The sequence below is a fragment of the Danio aesculapii genome, chromosome 7 (genome assembly GCF_903798145.1).
Source record: "Danio aesculapii chromosome 7, fDanAes4.1, whole genome shotgun sequence".
Taxonomy (NCBI): Eukaryota; Metazoa; Chordata; class Actinopteri; order Cypriniformes; family Danionidae; genus Danio; species Danio aesculapii.
Window position 1 is genome coordinate 63,549,690 of NC_079441.1, and position 17,225 is coordinate 63,566,914.

The 17,225-nt window shown below is 34.2% G+C and overlaps 1 protein-coding gene across 1 annotated transcript in view; it reads right to left on the minus strand.

The window, feature by feature from the left end:
- Nucleotides 1-617: 617 nt before the first annotated feature.
- Nucleotides 618-17,225, minus strand: part of dennd5a (DENN/MADD domain containing 5A) — a 53,771-nt gene continuing 37,163 nt past the window's right edge. Inside the window, exons 14-19 of the mRNA XM_056462324.1 lie at nucleotides 16,963-17,081; nucleotides 14,016-14,194; nucleotides 13,838-13,920; nucleotides 12,332-12,455; nucleotides 8,726-8,894; nucleotides 618-3,649 (exon numbers count right to left, since the gene is read on the minus strand). Of these exons, the coding sequence (XP_056318299.1) occupies nucleotides 3,466-3,649; nucleotides 8,726-8,894; nucleotides 12,332-12,455; nucleotides 13,838-13,920; nucleotides 14,016-14,194; nucleotides 16,963-17,081 (858 nt within the window). The 3' untranslated portion in view covers nucleotides 618-3,465. The remainder of the gene's footprint in view (nucleotides 3,650-8,725; nucleotides 8,895-12,331; nucleotides 12,456-13,837; nucleotides 13,921-14,015; nucleotides 14,195-16,962; nucleotides 17,082-17,225) is intronic.

A 17,225-nucleotide genomic window follows, 5' to 3' on the forward strand; every position in this document is an offset into this window, starting at 1 on the left:
TAGTGTGACCACGGCATTATTGTTTGGTTAGTTAATAAATGCGAATTGTTATGTGATCATCGTTAGCTCACATTAGCTCAATTCCAGCAATTAACTTCATTAAAATAACTTAATTTAGTTAACCTAAAATATATTTTTTAAGTATTTATTTCATTAATTCATTATTAGTATTATTTCATGTTAAAAATAATGTACCCAAGTAGTGTTTTCAAACTTGTTAATGTCAAACTACTATCTTTTAAATGCACATCATGATTTTGCCAAGTACGATGCCATCCTGGATTAACATCTATCTTCATCCTGGAACATTATTTTTGTTCGGAAATGTAATCCATACCTATTCCCTACCCCTAAGCCCAACCATAACTGCATATTATTCCCAAAATCAGAGGGGAATAATAGTAGGATAACAATCATGTAGAAGTGCATAAACCTAACTGTAAGCCTAAACGTAACATAAACAGTGAACGTATGCCTTAATTCTGATTGGCTGATTGCAATGTTGTTCCAAGATCAACATAGATGTCAATCCAGGAACATGTCCTACTTGGTGAAATCAGGTTGGTGCTTTTAAATGTCACTCTTGGTCAAAATCACATCAAGACTGAAGCCTCATATTGAATTGTCACCTTTAATACATTTTATACACTGTACACAGCTGTTCAATATTTAACACTACATTACACTGCTTTGTCTATAAACGTATCAAGAAATAAAACACAAGGGTGGAAGGGATAGAATACCAACTCCCAGAATGGTCATGCCAACAGGAACCAGAACAGTCATGAAATTGGCACATGAATATCAGCCTTTAATGTGCTTCTCCCATTACATCCTACAAATGACGCTGCACTCTCAAACAGGCCAATGATACATTTCATCAGTGTTCGATAAAGTTTTGGGAACTGTAAATATTGCATAGCAGAAACAGAGGGGCTGCTGGGATCTTTAACTGCAGGGAAGGGGAAAAAACGGCAACCTAATTAGATTAGTCCCGATATGACATAACAGTTGGGGATATTTTAAAAGAATGAGGTGAAAATTGAACGTTATCCTTTCTTAGTTTGTCTTAAAATGTCTCTCATGTAAAAAGTAATGAGAAAGGTAACTCTTTTGCTGTTTGGAATGCAAAAGGAGATATTTATACACAAGTCCAAGCTGCTCGATTACCATTTAATCAAGTGAAAAGGACAATGAAGGAAGCTTTTTGTCACCGTTCACTTTCATTGTAGAAAGTGGGATTGGAATGAGATTGGGGTGAGTAAATGATGACCGACACAGTTTCAAATGTTTATAATAATATGTATGTTTTTTTCAATCGATTAAAGTTTCTTATGCTCACAATTTCTGCATTTATTTGATCAGAAATACAGTGAAACTAATAATTGTAAAAACATGTCATGTTAAATAACTGTTATTTGGTACAGCAAGTGTTTATTGCTGTCACTTTATATTAATTTAATGGATAAATTACTTTTTAAATCTTATTGTGAAATACGGCTACTTTTGCTTTCAACATTAAAAACAAAAATAATAGAATAAAAAATATTAAAATATAATTAGCATTTTATCTCACTATTCTTCCCAAGACTTTTTAACTTGGAAAATGCGAGTATATACCTAACAACTTGCACTTTCCGTCTCAAAATTGAGAATTTGTGTCTCATTCAAATTTTAAAACTTCAAATTTTCAATTATAAACTCTGAGAGGAAAAAATTAGAGAGGAAAATGTAGAACTGCAAGATATAGACTCACAATTACATAAATAGTGAGAATTAGGTGAAAGGCGATTAGTAAAATTCAGAATTTTACATTTATATTATGAAAAAAATATATATAAACTATATATTACCATATTAAACTATAATATAAAAATGATATATATGTAACCCACTGGTTCTACTGTACCCAAACTGGTCCGAGCTGGGATCGAACCTGTGATTCTTTGCATGGGAGTCGGTTGCTTTAGCGTCGGCCTCTAGTGTCTGTTGTTACAGCACCTTTTGAGGTCAGAGGAGTGAGGTTTACCTGCATAGCACTGGCCTTCGTTACACTCAAATCTTTAATCTCACTCCCATCCCGGACGAGCCCCCACATGCAACCCACTAGTCCTACTGCACCCAACCCGGTCTGAGCTGGGATCAAAACAGCGATTCTTTGCATGGGAGGAGGCTAAAGACCATGACCTCTAGCATCTATCGCTAGAGCACCTTTAGAGGTCAGATGAGTGAGGTTTACCTGCATAGCACTTCACTAGTTGGCCTCCGTTACACTCAAACCCTTAACCTCACTTCCATCCTAAAAGAGCCCCCACGTGTAACTGACCGGTCCCACTGCACTCATTCCAGTCTGAGCTGTGATCGAAAGGGCGATTCTTTGTATGGGAGTCGGTTGCTCTATCAAGGAGGCTAAAGACCATGGCATCTAGCATCAGTCGCTAGAGCACCTTTAGAGGTCAGAGGAGTGAGGTTTACCTGCACAGCACTTCGCTAGCTAGCCTCCGTTACAAATATGAGTTTATGTTCCATAATGGAAACAGGCTTCCGTATATAATAATAAACGTTTCTTGAGCACAGAATCAGCATATTAGAATAATTAGAAGTTATAAGCGTAATAAAAAGTAGAAAACAGTTATTTTAAACTGTAATCACATTATTATGTGTCTACTATACATATATAATACTATTATATAATATAATGTAGATTCACAATATTACTGATTTTAATGCATTTTTCTCAAATATTTGTGTCATTGTGAGCACAGGAGACTTCGTAAAAGTAAAAAAAACGTAGAAAAATGTTAATTATCCCAGTCTTTTGACTGATAGTGTAATGTTTAAATGCGTCATGTCTCTTGAATCTGATTTGCATTTGGAGAAAAATGACCCCAGCCCCTGGCATTGTTACAAAAAAAATCTATTTAACCATTTCAACATACCTTTCCACTCTTTTTAAGTAAAAATATGACTTCCCCATGAGTTGTACTTATAAAGCATACCTCTACATCATTTGCTGTCAAACTCTGCATTGTGACAGTACGGATTAGATTAGAGCACAGAGCAAGCAACTGGACACATATCAAAATAACACTGTTCTTCTCTGAAAATATAATAACAGCTTTTCTTACGCCTTTTCCTCTGAAATATAGCCATTGTCAACAGTCCACAACAACAACAACGGAAAATATTGAGCTTTCGGTAAAACGGTAGAGCACATCTCGAGCGTTTCATTCTTTCCGTGAAAAGGACGAATCAAAATAGAAGACGTTTTTGACTGTCAGTATTAACGTTGTGGATAAAAATGATGACACGTTTGAAAAGGCTCATTGCACTTAATATATGGCAAACATGACGGTAGCTTTAACGTAAGCCAGGTTTAGTCCTTTTGTTCAGTGTAAAAAAACAAAACGAAAACAAAGTTAGTCCATGGTCCCGCTGATCGGTTAGTTTTATCTTGAGAAGTTGTTAGATCCCAATCCCTTTGACGAGAGAAGCTTCCAGAGTGATATTGAACTCCTGCAGAGTCTGTAGTACTCGGATCAGAGAGTTCACCAATGAATGGTCCTTTAAAAGCGCCACGTCCTCGTACATCTGTGCTGTGATTGGACACTCGGCAAGGAGCGCGATCCAATGGTGGAGCAGGTGATCTCTGTAAACACAAACATACAGAGGTGTCAACGTATGATATCAATATGAGAAAGTAACATGTCAATTTAGTTTCAAAATGACACCCAAACACAAAACGAACCTAAAAAAACAAGTCGCCGTTTGGTTTCTGTAGTGCACCATATGATTTTGAGTCTGTCGAATCTATTTTATTGAGTCTATGAGTTTAATGCAGTCATGTGTTTCCCACTTCTCAACAATTCTTCTTATACTTTAATCTAATAAATCTTGTTGCATATTTTTTCTTAAAGAGGTCTAAAATAAACTGGGATTTTAAAGTGTCGTAATAGTGTGTTGGAGTCTCCTACATTGGGTGTTAATGGATCGAAGGTCAGAAAACATTGTATTTTTTCATAATATGTACTTAATATTAAAATTTTTTTCGATATGGTTCATTTGAATCAATTCATGGCTTAAGTGTTCGTTTTCACCCAAAAATGAAAAGTGTTGACAGTATCACCGCACAGTGCAGTGGTTCCTGGTTAATCACAGGAGTAACATTCTAAACATAACCAGAATAGATGAAATCTGCGAAGTAGTCTGCTTTATTTTTACAATTATTGTAGATGTTTTGAGGCTACACACTTTATACACTTTTCTCAGACAGGCATTAACATTTTCACACTTTTCTCTCGTCTCAAAGTTCAAACTTTCGTAGAAAAAGAAGTCTGGTATTATAGAATGAAACTAAAGATCAAAACCTGTTGAGGCGCAAAAATTCATGGCTGTTAACAAAAGGTTTATAGAGCTTTTTAGCTTTTGTGTGGATAATGTTAGCATTCAGCGTAATGTTCTTTTTCCTGCAATCACTGATCCACAAAACTAAAGCAGACTCCATGCTTACTCCCCATTCACACGGTTAACTTTAACGCTTCCCATTCACTTTGAATGGGTGACGGCAGGCATTGCCGAACTGCATTGTGGATCAATCGGCGCCACTTCAGAGGCGTTGCTCACTGCAGAAGTTGGGACTTTCTCAACTTTTTAAGCGCCGATGGAAGCGTCAGCCAATCAGATTGCTGTATGCAAATACACCAGCTCAGACAGTAGCAGATTGCTGACTAATTTAATTGGCTGACGCTGCTATGACGATCGCGTCAGCCCCAAATTCAGACACGCCCTCTGTCAAGCGTTGACGCTGAAGCCCCGTGTGAATGGGGCGTTAAGGGGTCGCACACTGGATGCGTCGCGCACATGACAGTTGGAAGTAGCACAAACCGGACGCACACATTCACATGTCATTTAAAATGAAATTATTTAGATGGCGCTCTGTGGCGCAGCAGAATTATGAACAGAGTCGTCGCAAGTCGTCACCGACTTGCAGCACCAGTATGCGTACCCTGATAAATAAACCTATGTTTACAATTCTAAAATGCATGGCGCTGCTTGGCGCATCCAGTGTGTGACCCTCTTTACAATGGTCTTACAGCGGACAGTTACAACCCTTTTTGTATCCTTGTTGAAACTCACACTGCTAGCGATTACAGTGTTGCCAACTATTTTCAATAAAAAGGTGATAAGCTCTGCCCGAAAAGTTGCTACATTACGTCATGCTTCAATTTGCATATTACTGACGTCACCACGTCCAACTGTTTCTGTTTATTTAACAGCCTATAGTTAATAAGGGGGCACTGTACTCAAGAATTAGCGCAATATACTGACACTGAACAATAAAGTCGCTATTTTTGTTTTATATGCACACGAGGCTATAAGCTCTGCCCGAAAAGTTGCTAGATTACGTCATACGTCAATTTGCATATTACTGACATCACCACGTCCAACTGTTTGTTTGTTTAACAGCCTATAGTTTATAAGGGGGCACTGTACTCAAGAATGAGCACAATATACTGACATTGAACAATTAAGTCGCTATTTTTGTTTTATATGCACACGAGGCTATAAGCTCTGCCCGAAAAGTTGCTAGATTACGTCATACGTCAATTTGCATATTACTGACGTCATCACGCCCAACTGTTTCTGTTTGTTTAACAGCCTATAGTTAATAAAGTGGTACTGTATGCAATAATGAGTACAATATACTGACACTCAATAATTAAGTCGCTCGTTTTGTTTTATGTGCACACGAGGCACACCCCCCCCCCCCCCCCCTCCAAAAACTGACTATGCTCTGATTGGTTAGCTTTGATCTGCCTTTCCGTATCTATTCTGTGTCTGTAATGGGTATGACTGGTTTAAAATAAAACTTTAATTTCAGAGTGTTCATAATTTGCAGGTATTTTGCAGGAAATGTATTAGGTGAATATGTTACCATTGTTCTGCTGACATCGTTTGCAGGAAAAAGATTTAAAATTTCAACATCTCTTTAAGGCGAATCAGAGCCGACTCTTTCTTTTGAGAGACAATATCTTTATTTGTCATGCACTTTTTTTTAATAACAACTTTCCAGAATGTTTTCATTGAAGAGCAGCTACGTCACTTCAACTTTATTTATTTCTAAAGCACATTTAAGTTAAATTTCAGTTGGCTATATGAAATAATAGTAATATAAATAAATAATAGCAAAGATCCAAACACATTGTTTACGTTTAAAAGCACAAGGTAAAAGATGGGTTTGTAGCTTTGATTTGAATTCAGCTATTAACAAGAGGTGACCATCTTGGTATCTGAGTGACCTAGCCTGTGTCCGAAAGATACCCAGGGGCTACATTTATGCAAGATTTGTAAAGTGTTTTATAGTCAAAATGATATGTGTTTTTTAATATCAGATGATTTATCTCCTCGTCACATTCCAGGTTGGCAATGCAAAGATAAATCAGCGTCTAACTATAAAGAAATCAAACATAGGCTGACCACCAATTTGGTCATGAGCCCTACTCTGGGTTTCAGCAGGTTTCATATCAAGTCAAATTTAAGACCTTTTTAAGATGACTATGAATTAAATTTCAGATGTATGACTGGACTTCCTGCGGCAAGATGAGAAGGTAGTCGTGTTTCATTCACGCTCTAACTATGTTTTATCTTATTAGCGCCAATTACACACGAATATACTTTGAAAAGAGATAACTTTGTTTTCCACTAAATTTCTGCATCTACGGTTAACGGATTTGTATTAAAATGGCAAGCAAAATTTATATATAAACAAAACTGTAGATAAATTTCAGATGTATACAGGGCTAAACGCTAAGGAGTTTTTCCAAATGGTCAGGTTGGCCACATATTATCAAAAATGTGTCAAAACAAGCAAATTAAAGTTGTATGCATACACTTTTTCAAATATAACATTTCTTTTAAAAAATAATGAAGGTTTTAAAAACCATAATGTACTAAAAGTATGCAAAACAGTCAGTGTCCTAACCTGGGGTCCGTTCTTAAATGATCTAAGATGATTTGACAGATCCTGGATCTTTTAATCTCTGGCTAATCTGGTTCTACAAACAAGTTCGCGAATCAGATTAAAATGTCTGGATAAACTGATCTGAGATCGCTGCGTGTGTTGTGAAGGACTCATCTATCGATCCTCGAAATCATGATCAGCAATGCAACGATTGGCTGACGGCACAGCAGTGTAATGACATCATCTGATTAATATTCAATTATCCATCTGAGAAACATTACATAAAATTCGTAGTATACGGTTTGTTAAATATGATACGCAATAACTTTTCACCTTAGTTGTGGGCTGCAGGCCTTACACTTTCATGTGTCAAGAGTATTTAGCAATTTATTTAGTTTCACGTTTTAGATCGGATTTTCTTTATTATAGTAGCCTAGCCTATTTAAGTAATCGGCGTAAGGAATTTAAATAAATTTTGCGTCAAAAAGCATTTTGAAATTAGTAAAGTGTCAACTTTTGCGAAACATCAAATCACAGTCATTTTAGCTGTCAAAACATGTGCATGACTGCATAAATTATTATTCTTTTATATAAAAAAAACAAATAAACAAACAAAAAAAACAGTCGGATATTGTGCTAAATTGTACAAAAGCTGGTACTTTAAAATAGTGCGTTTTATAGACACGTTTGTGTCTAAAAAGTCCATATTAATAAATGTTCTCTTTGATCCCCTTGGGGAGAACTACCTCGTTTTAGTACTTTTATTTCAGAGTGCAGATTGCATACTTTTTTTGTTACTTATATGTATATAAACATAAATATTATTCATTATTTAATATTAAATATTATGAATTATTATAAATTATAAATGTATCTAACATTTTTTTAATTATTATTTTACTATTTTCCCAAGTGTATATAACCCATAGGTTACTACTTTAAGAAAATATCAGCATTGCTACATACTTTCAGTATCTCCTTTGCTTGAACTGACCCGATCTAATCCTGTTTATATGAAATGAGCCTGCTGCCGAGCATGTTTGAGCTGCCAGACCTGTTGCTATGACAACAACTCTCAGATGAGTTTTGAAGAACGAAACGATCCTGGATCGTGTCAAATCGTCAATAACCAAATCCAGATAATTAAGTAATCCTCCTACGAAGAACGAATCCCAGGTAGCTATAAATACATGATCATAGAAGGTTTTTTTTTTATTTTTCCTTTCCAAGGGTATCTTATATAAGTGTTTGTGGTTTGAAGGAATCTGCATATAATATGCCTTTAGTAAATGGAGTGAATCATTCCAACTTGCCTGACATTGTTTGTAGTCCTGCCAATATTTCTGTAATGTAGCTACTAGCACTGTCTAAGTGTCAAATGGCTACTACTTAAATGTTTCTGAGAATGGCAAAACAAGAAAAACCAGAAAAATAGCACAGATTCTTCTCCCTGTTTAAATTCTACAGGTAAGAGTGAACATTATAAACAGTTTATAAGCATTTCACTGCATATTGTACTGTGTATTATTGAGTCTTAAAAACTAAATTATGAACCTGTAAATATGATATAGGTATTTCATAATTCAGAAACATTTAATCAGTCAATATCGCAGTACTGGGTTGCGGCTGGAAGGGCATCCGCTGCATAAAACATATGTTGGAATAGTTAGTGGTTTATTTCGCTGTGGCGACCCTTGATAAATAAAAGACTAAGCCAAAGGAAAATTAAGTAATTAATAGTCAATCATGTAAAGAATGACTAACCTGGCCCCGAGACACACAAGCATCTGAAACTTCCCGTCTTTGCCGATGTTTCTGGGTGTGCTGTTGATGGCGCGCATGAAATGGCAGAAATGACGGACCCTCATCTGCCAGTTCTCATCCTGGGTCATCTGACTCCGCTCCGCACTCTCAAAATAAACCTGCGCCTTTTCTGTCGACAAATGGGAGAGTTGAGAATCATTTGCAACATTTTGAGGTATCAGTCATGCTTTTAGTACAATTTAAGTTGTAAAAACTCTTAGTTATTCATGCATTTAGTACAATTTAAGTTGTAACAGCTTAGTTTCAGCTTCAATCTGCAAACAAATGGTGTTACAACAAACCACTTTGAGTGTGAAAGATCTTAAGTAATTTCAAAATGTTTATTACTGTAAGTTATTATTATTTAAATAAGCTTTTAAGTTGTTTACACTATTATTCAAATGTCAGGACTAGGTATGTTTTTTAAAAAATGATTTAAAAATAAAACAACTTTTTTTTAAAATATACTGGAGAAAACTCTTCTGCTCACCATGACTGAATTTATTTGAACAAGAATACAGAAAGAACTGTAAAATTGTGTAAGATTATTAAAATTTAATATAACTGTATATCAAACACCAAGATCTAGTACCATTCAAAAAATAATACTGTATCCTTGTAAAGTGTTTTAATGAAGAACCCCACAGTTTAAATCAATGGCTGCTTGCAGTCTGCACCATAATCCCACTTGAGGCTTTCTCCACAGCTATGAAGAACAAACTTTTTCTATTTTATCGCACCTGGGACCCTTTCTTTGAGTATCTAGGAACCTCGAGGACTAAGACTAAAAAGCTTGTCTGTTAGACTCAGCCTGGACAAAAGAATTGTAATATGCCTTTTTGTAAAATAATTTAGTATTTTATGTCATTATTTTTTATTATAATTTTTTATTTGTAATGTAATTTAATAAAAAAAAATTATATTATTTTTTCATGTGGGGGTCAGCATTCAAATTACACGGATGATGCATCTTATTACTCAATGCAATTTTCTGACATGTTTTTGCACTGAAAATTTTTCAATAAAAAAATATTTGAAATAAAAATTACAATTGTATTCCTTTTTGTGTGAAAATTCTTAATCAAGGACACATTAAATTAACCAAAACTAAAGATTCGGATTAAAAATACTATTTAAAGAATCCTGAAAAACAAAATGTATCATAGTTTCCACTAAAAAAGAATGATCATAAGAACCCAAATTAATGTCTGAGCAGTAATAATAATTAGCCACACAATTGCAGCAATTCAGCATATTAAAATAATTTCTGAATGATCACGAGACACAGAAGACTGGAGTATTTATGCTGAAAATTACATGAACTACATTTTAATATACATTATACTAAAACTAACATTCACAATATAGTTTTACTGCATTTTTTTAACAAATAAATGCAGCCTTAGTGAGCAGAAGAGATTTATTTCAAAAACATGAAACAATTTTAGCATTCCCAAACATGTGACACTGGTACTTCATCAGAAAACGTCATTCTTAAAACATGTAGAACAAAATAAACCATGACTATTCCCTTTACATGTCAGTTAAGCTGCTCTTCCGGTCTAAGGTGGTGCTTACACTAGTGCGTTTTTGTTTTAAAATGCATATGTTTTTTATGGCTACGTCTGACGTCCACACTACTTCGATATTTTTGACCCGTGAAAAATGGAGCATTTTGAAAACGCTGAAGTTTGGAAATGCTGGTGATCCATTTTAGCATAGATGAAACGACTTTGTACTTCGATTGACTCTCCGCAATCGATCTCTGGTTGGCTTTTTGGACTATTGCGTATCGTTCTCTGATTCGTCGAACGATCATTACACAACTGGTAGACTCCAAGTATGGATGCCAGCAAAATCTCACATGTGTTTTAGGCTGTATAGTGTGCATGGAGATCGTTTTTCTAAAACGCAATAAAAATGTCAATATATACGTGGAGTTTTTTAAATTCTAAATGCTGTTTAAAACAGAAACGCACTTGTATAAACGGCACCCAAATGGGTAGTTTTGACAAAAAATATGCTACATTATTGACAGTAAAATCAAGTAACCCTTAATCCTCTACCGCACACATTATGAGAAATCTATAAACAAATATTTGACTGTTTTTCTTGTCTTAAAATGGCTTAACTTGAAATGCTGTAAAAAAAATTGGAAAAATTTCTTTAAGGTACTTTATGAAATGTTGCCTTATGGCAACAACATCCAACAGTGAATCTAATTTAGAAATTTCAAATTTAAAACTTTCTTTATAATTATTAATTTTGTTGTTTGAAATGGTTTAATTTGTGTTGCAGTATTATAAGTTTTAACACTGAACTTGTAAATGACACCTTATACACACTTTCCCCACAACTGATATTCCAGCAGCTTTCATTTATTCCATTCTTTTTTTGCTGAATATTATTAAAAACAAACCTAATATTGTATTATCATGTATACAACATACAGTAAATAAACATATTTTCTCCAGTAAATAACATAACAAATAAATAACAAGTCTAGTATATCCAGATGCATCAGAATAATGTAGCTATGCTAGCTAAAAATGTTTGTATATTACACTATATACTATACTACACCTTTCTGATCTACCTTTGAGCTAACTTACCTAAACTGTCTCCATTACTGCTCTAATCAAATGTCCAGTCTGCATCTTTCTCACAGTCACTAAAACCCATCTCATCCTCACATTCATCTGCAGGAAGAGCCAGTTCTGTGCTTTTCTTGTTTCACTTACCATAGAGCATGGTGGTGCTCGCTAATACACTGTTCCCTGTATTCATATCTATTCAAAAGTAGTATTGCCATTAAAATGAGATTGTATCCATAATGCAAATGCCATTAACATACAATGAATCAACATTATATTACTAGCATTCATGTCGTTATTGTTACAACTTAAAAGTTCACAGCTGACCTTGTCAGCAAGCAAACCCATTGGAATATTTCATGTTCCACTATTGCACAGTGTTGCCATTTGGCAACACGTACATTTGATCGCTTTACAAAAAAATAATTTGATAAATTTGAGTTGTGAATATGTCATCATAACTTACTGGAGGTGATGTTTCAGATTTTTTTGTGAATCTGACATAATTTAAACCTTTGTTTTTATTGACATTAACATTTTCATTCAGCAACTACTCACAATAAACACCAGTCTGTCAGAAATCTCACTACAGAAAAACACTGCATGTCATGTGACTTAACCAAAGCACATTATTGGCTACACTAAGGTCTTCTCTTTCCAACTATTTTTTTTAAACATTGGTCTTAAAGAAACAGAGGCAGGAAAATGAACATAAGTATCATGTTGCCATATGGTAACACCATGCGGTAGAGGGTTAACTATGAGCAATTAACAAACACTATTGCTAATAAGTTCCCCAGAGATGGGTTGCAGCTGGAAGGGCATATGCTGCGTAAAACCTATGCTGAATAAGTTGGCGGTTCATTCCGCTGTGGCGACCCCAGAATAATAAAGAGACTAAGCCGAAAAAGAAAATGAATGAATGATATTGCTAATAAGAAGCCATTTTACGTAACGCCACTGTATTTGTTACCTAGAAAGTCCCAAATGAAGACGTTCTTGAACAGCCGTGGTGACTTGAAGCCATGCTGGAAAACCTGCTCCAGAGCCCAAACCAAACCATACTCTCCACACAGAAGCAGAGTGAGGCTTCCTCTCTGCAGAACAACGAGGAAAGATCATTAATGTGTGGTGTTTTCAGTCAATTCTGTCTTTTCCACAATAGAGATTTTCAAAATGCGCTTAACCCTGGGTTATCATCATTCTAGACATCGCTTTTAAAGGTCGCGTGAATTCAACATGAAGTTTTTTAGATGTTAGCATCATTATATTAACCATAAGGATATCTGTAAGCTAGTGCAGTGTTTCCCAACCCTGTTCCTGAAGGCACACCAACAGTACACATTTACAACCTCCTCCTAATCAAACTCACCTGAATCAACTCATCAGAGCATTAGAAGAGAAGAAGTGAGTGGGTCCGATAGGGGAGACATCCAAAATATGTACTGTTGGTGTGCCTCCAGGAACAGAGGTGGGAAACACTGAGCTAGTGTGCTCCAAAACTGGCACAATTTGCATTTAGAAGATACAAACATCCAAAGCTCTAAGTTTTTTGTTTCCACCTAAATGGGTCAACAATTGTTTTGACATTGACATCGCTTCATACTTCAAATCTTCTGACCAATCAAATGCTCTCTAGTATCTGACATAAATGCTTTCTAGCGTCTGAGATGCCCCGCCCCCTTCAGGACGCTTCATATTTGCTGTTCATTTGATGCGCTTGAGCCAAAGAGCTTAGAATGACCAAGAGGCGACACTCAATAGAACGTTCCATTGCAACAGCAGCGCCCAGCAACAGCCCCGTGATTCCGCCACTGTGAAGTGAAAGCGATCGGCTGTCCATTGGATCTCATTGCTGTCACGATGGCAAGCAGCTGGTTTGTTTTTTAGTTATTTATTTAAAAAACGCATTGAAGCTGAGATACAACCTGAAAGACGACAATACAACACTTACCATCACAATCATCAGCACTTTTAATAGTTTATTTTACAGGCTTATAATATGCTGTTGTTCTATTGGAATTTTCATTTCAAAATGGCCGCTGCGTGACACTAGCGGCATCTAGTGGCTGTTTACCAAACAACAGAGTGTCGCCTCTTGGTGATTCTATGCTCTTTGCTTATAGAACAGCAGGAATAATGGTGTTGCCTTGGTTACTGTAGTAAACAACCCAACATATGTCAAATCTAGCAGGGTTTGATCGATTTCATAAACTACACAGCATCTCGCAGATTAAATTCAGGCAAACTTTAGCATACATTGTATAATAAAAAAAGACACAAAGTTTAATACCTTGTAAAATAGCATTTAAGACTTTCTAATATTTTTTAAGACCCTGCGGACACCATGTTATGAACAGAAATGTGATTACAGATAACCCAGGATTGAGTTTTATCCAGGGTTTAGAATGACTCAGGGTTAACAATTTCAAGTGTGAAAAGCCCTGATGTGTGTTTTCAGAGAGAAATAACACCTCACCTCTTTCTCCGGCTTATGGAAGTGTTTGACGATCCCGTTAATCGCCTCTCCCACACTTTCCTGGATCTGGCCCGTGTTTAACTCTATGATGAAAAACATTGCTTGGAAAAAAAGCAACATCGTCCAGCAATCTCTGAATCTAGGAGAATTCATTTTTGTACATTTTCCAAGGACATACTTGGTTTGCTGTTTGGCGAAATGGTGACGAATCTTCGCATCATCCCGGGGGATTGCTGCATCGGAGGAGTCCGGCACATTCTTTCATCGTTCTCCATGTTAGTCACCAATTCGCCCACCAGGATCCTCTCCAAGCTGCCATCATCTACTCCTTTACCCAGCCAACGGCCACATGGAAACCTACGCAATGGCAGATTGAAAGTCAGTCTACAGTTTTGAAGCCTTGTTCAGAATCTCAGGCAATCTATGACTTTTGTGCATATGCAATTGGCATTAAATCATATTTGGCAAGTAAAAATAAAGACTGCACTGATCAGATTTGTTGCCATGCCATTTTCTCTCATCATGTAAAGACAGCAGTTTTTATTGTTGACATGGGCATGCAAACACAACATCATTTACATAGAAAGCAATGCAGTCCATAAAATGAAAGAGCATCAAAAGACGCACAAATTTAATTGGAACAGTAATGATACAAAGTGTTTTGGCACATAATCCTGTTCATAAAAGTACAAAATAGGCCAATAATTATAGAAATATTAAATAATTATTTAGAGCTGAAATAGCTAAACAATTAAAAATTGCACTTTCTATTAAGTTGTAATAAGTTGTACATAATTGTTTGTAAAATCACAATTATATCCCCAAATATTTATTTGTTAAAATTCATTTTGCTCCTAAAGTATTCATTCATTCATGCTTATAATTAAAAATAAATCTTTTTATTTTTTAAAATATTTTAAATCGTTAAAAATGTTTTACTTTACTAACAACTTTTGTTTTATAATTCAAAATAAACCTTATTTTAATTCTATTTTTTAAATATTTTAAATATTTAAAAAATGTTTCACCTTACTCACAACTTTTATTTTATAATTTAAAATAAACATTATTTTAATTCTATTTTTTAAATATTAAAAAAATGTCACCTTACTCACAACTTTTATTTTATAATTAAAAATAAACATTATTTTAATTCTATTTTTAAATATTTAAAAAATGTCACCTTACTCACAACTTTTATTTTATAATTTAAAATAAACATTATTTTAATTCTATTTTTTAAATATTTAAAAAATGTCACCTTACTCACAACTTTTATTTTATAATTAAAAATAAACATTATTTTAATTCTATTTTTTAAAATATTTAAAAATGTCACCTTACTCACAACTTTTATTTTATAATTTAAATAAACATTATTTTAATTCTATTTTTTAAATATTTAAAAAATGTCACCTTACTCACAACTTTTATTTTATAATTAAAAATAAACATTATTTTAATTCTATTTTTAAATATTTAAAAAATGTCACCTTACTCACAACTTTTATTTTATAATTAAAAATAAACATTATTTTAATTCTATTTTTTAAATATTTGAAAAATGTCACCTTACTCACAACTTTTATTTTATAATTAAAAATAAACATTATTTTAATTCTATTTTTTAAATATTTGAAAAATGTCACCTTACTCACAACTTTTATTTTATAATTAAAAATAAACATTATTTTAATTCTATTTTTTAAATATTTAAAAAATGTCACCTTACTCACAACTTTTATTTTATAATTAAAAATAAACATTATTTTAATTCTATTTTTTAAATATTTAAAAAATGTCACCTTACTCACAACTTTTATTTTATAATTAAAAATAAACATTATTTTAATAAAATTCTTTAAAACATTTTTAATCATTTAAAAATGTTTTACTTCACTAACAACTTTTATTTTATACTCAAAAAAATCTTATTTTTATTTTTTCATATTTTGAATCTTTAAATCACTAATAATTTTTCTTTTACTTGAAACTTGTACCACATCAAGTAGCACTGTGCAATATATATCGAAATTATCACAATTTCACAAATGTGCATACCCTGATATACATATCAACATATAATGGTTTTGAATAAAAGAGTGATTTAATTCAAAACTATCTTTGTGTGCCTGTCATTAGCACACAAACATCTCTGAACACACATCTCTGACACCTAGCAGAGTGAACATGCAGGCATTCTTGTCCAAAAATGTGCAACTATTTTAGTATGAAGCTCCACTCAATGTTTTTGTTTTCCTTGATGTTTTCAGGTTGGTTAAACTACACCAGTGGAGTAAAGTGATGATATTTATAGTATTTATTTTTGTTTGTTTACATTGTTAAAATGTATAATTTGTTTTCATGCAGCAGCAAAACATGGCTGTTCACCTTTAAAGGTGTGATGTGAAGATGCTTTTTTTCTCTTTGACATAATATGAAACATACAGTGGGGAAAATAAGTATTGAACACATCACCATTTATCTCCGAAAACATATTTGTAAAGTTGACTTGAAATTTTCCCCGGATGTTGATAACAACCAAAGAAATCCATATATGCAAAGAAAACAAATCTAATTAGCTTACAAAATAAGTTATGTGTAATAAAATGACACAGGGAAACAGTAATAAACACATGAAGAAAGGAAGGTGTAGGGAGTCAGTGAAAGCTCAGACAGCAGCTGAAATCTCTCAGTAGTTCTTTAGCAACCCTCTGCTCTTCCTCATTGTAAATGAATATTAGCTGCTTCAGTCAAACATCTACATCAGCAGGATGATGAAGATGAAACCAGGGTGGACATTTCAGCAAGACAATGATCCAAGACACAGCCAAGGAAACTCTTAAATGCTTTCAGAGAAAGAAAATAAAGCTGTAGAATGGCCCAGCCAATCACCTGACTTGAATCCAATAAATGAGACCCACAGAACCATCAAGATTTTTACACTCTGTTGAAGTCTTTAAGCCGCTGTTGGTAATAATTTGTAAAAAAAATTGTATCGCATACAGAATATATCGCATAATTTTCATAATTAATTTTTTTCTTCAATATCAGACAGCCCTAACATCAAGCCTGGTTTAATAATGCATAATGTACATGTGATTCTAATAAATCTTCATACTCACTTATAGGTGTGCCCTGTGATCCCATTGCGGACCATTACGCACTCCACTAGCCATTTAGCATACAGCCCTGAGTTATCATGGCCCATCTGTACAGTGGTCAGCTTCCCCAGATTCTGGCACTGTGTGGAGAACAGACAGTATTAAACCTTGGAGATTATGAACAGTCGATATTTATCCTGGTGCCAAAACCTAAAGCAATATACAGGGTAGATGAGGTTGTCGATAAAGAAATGTGTATATACAGTTAAAGTTAGCCCTTCTGA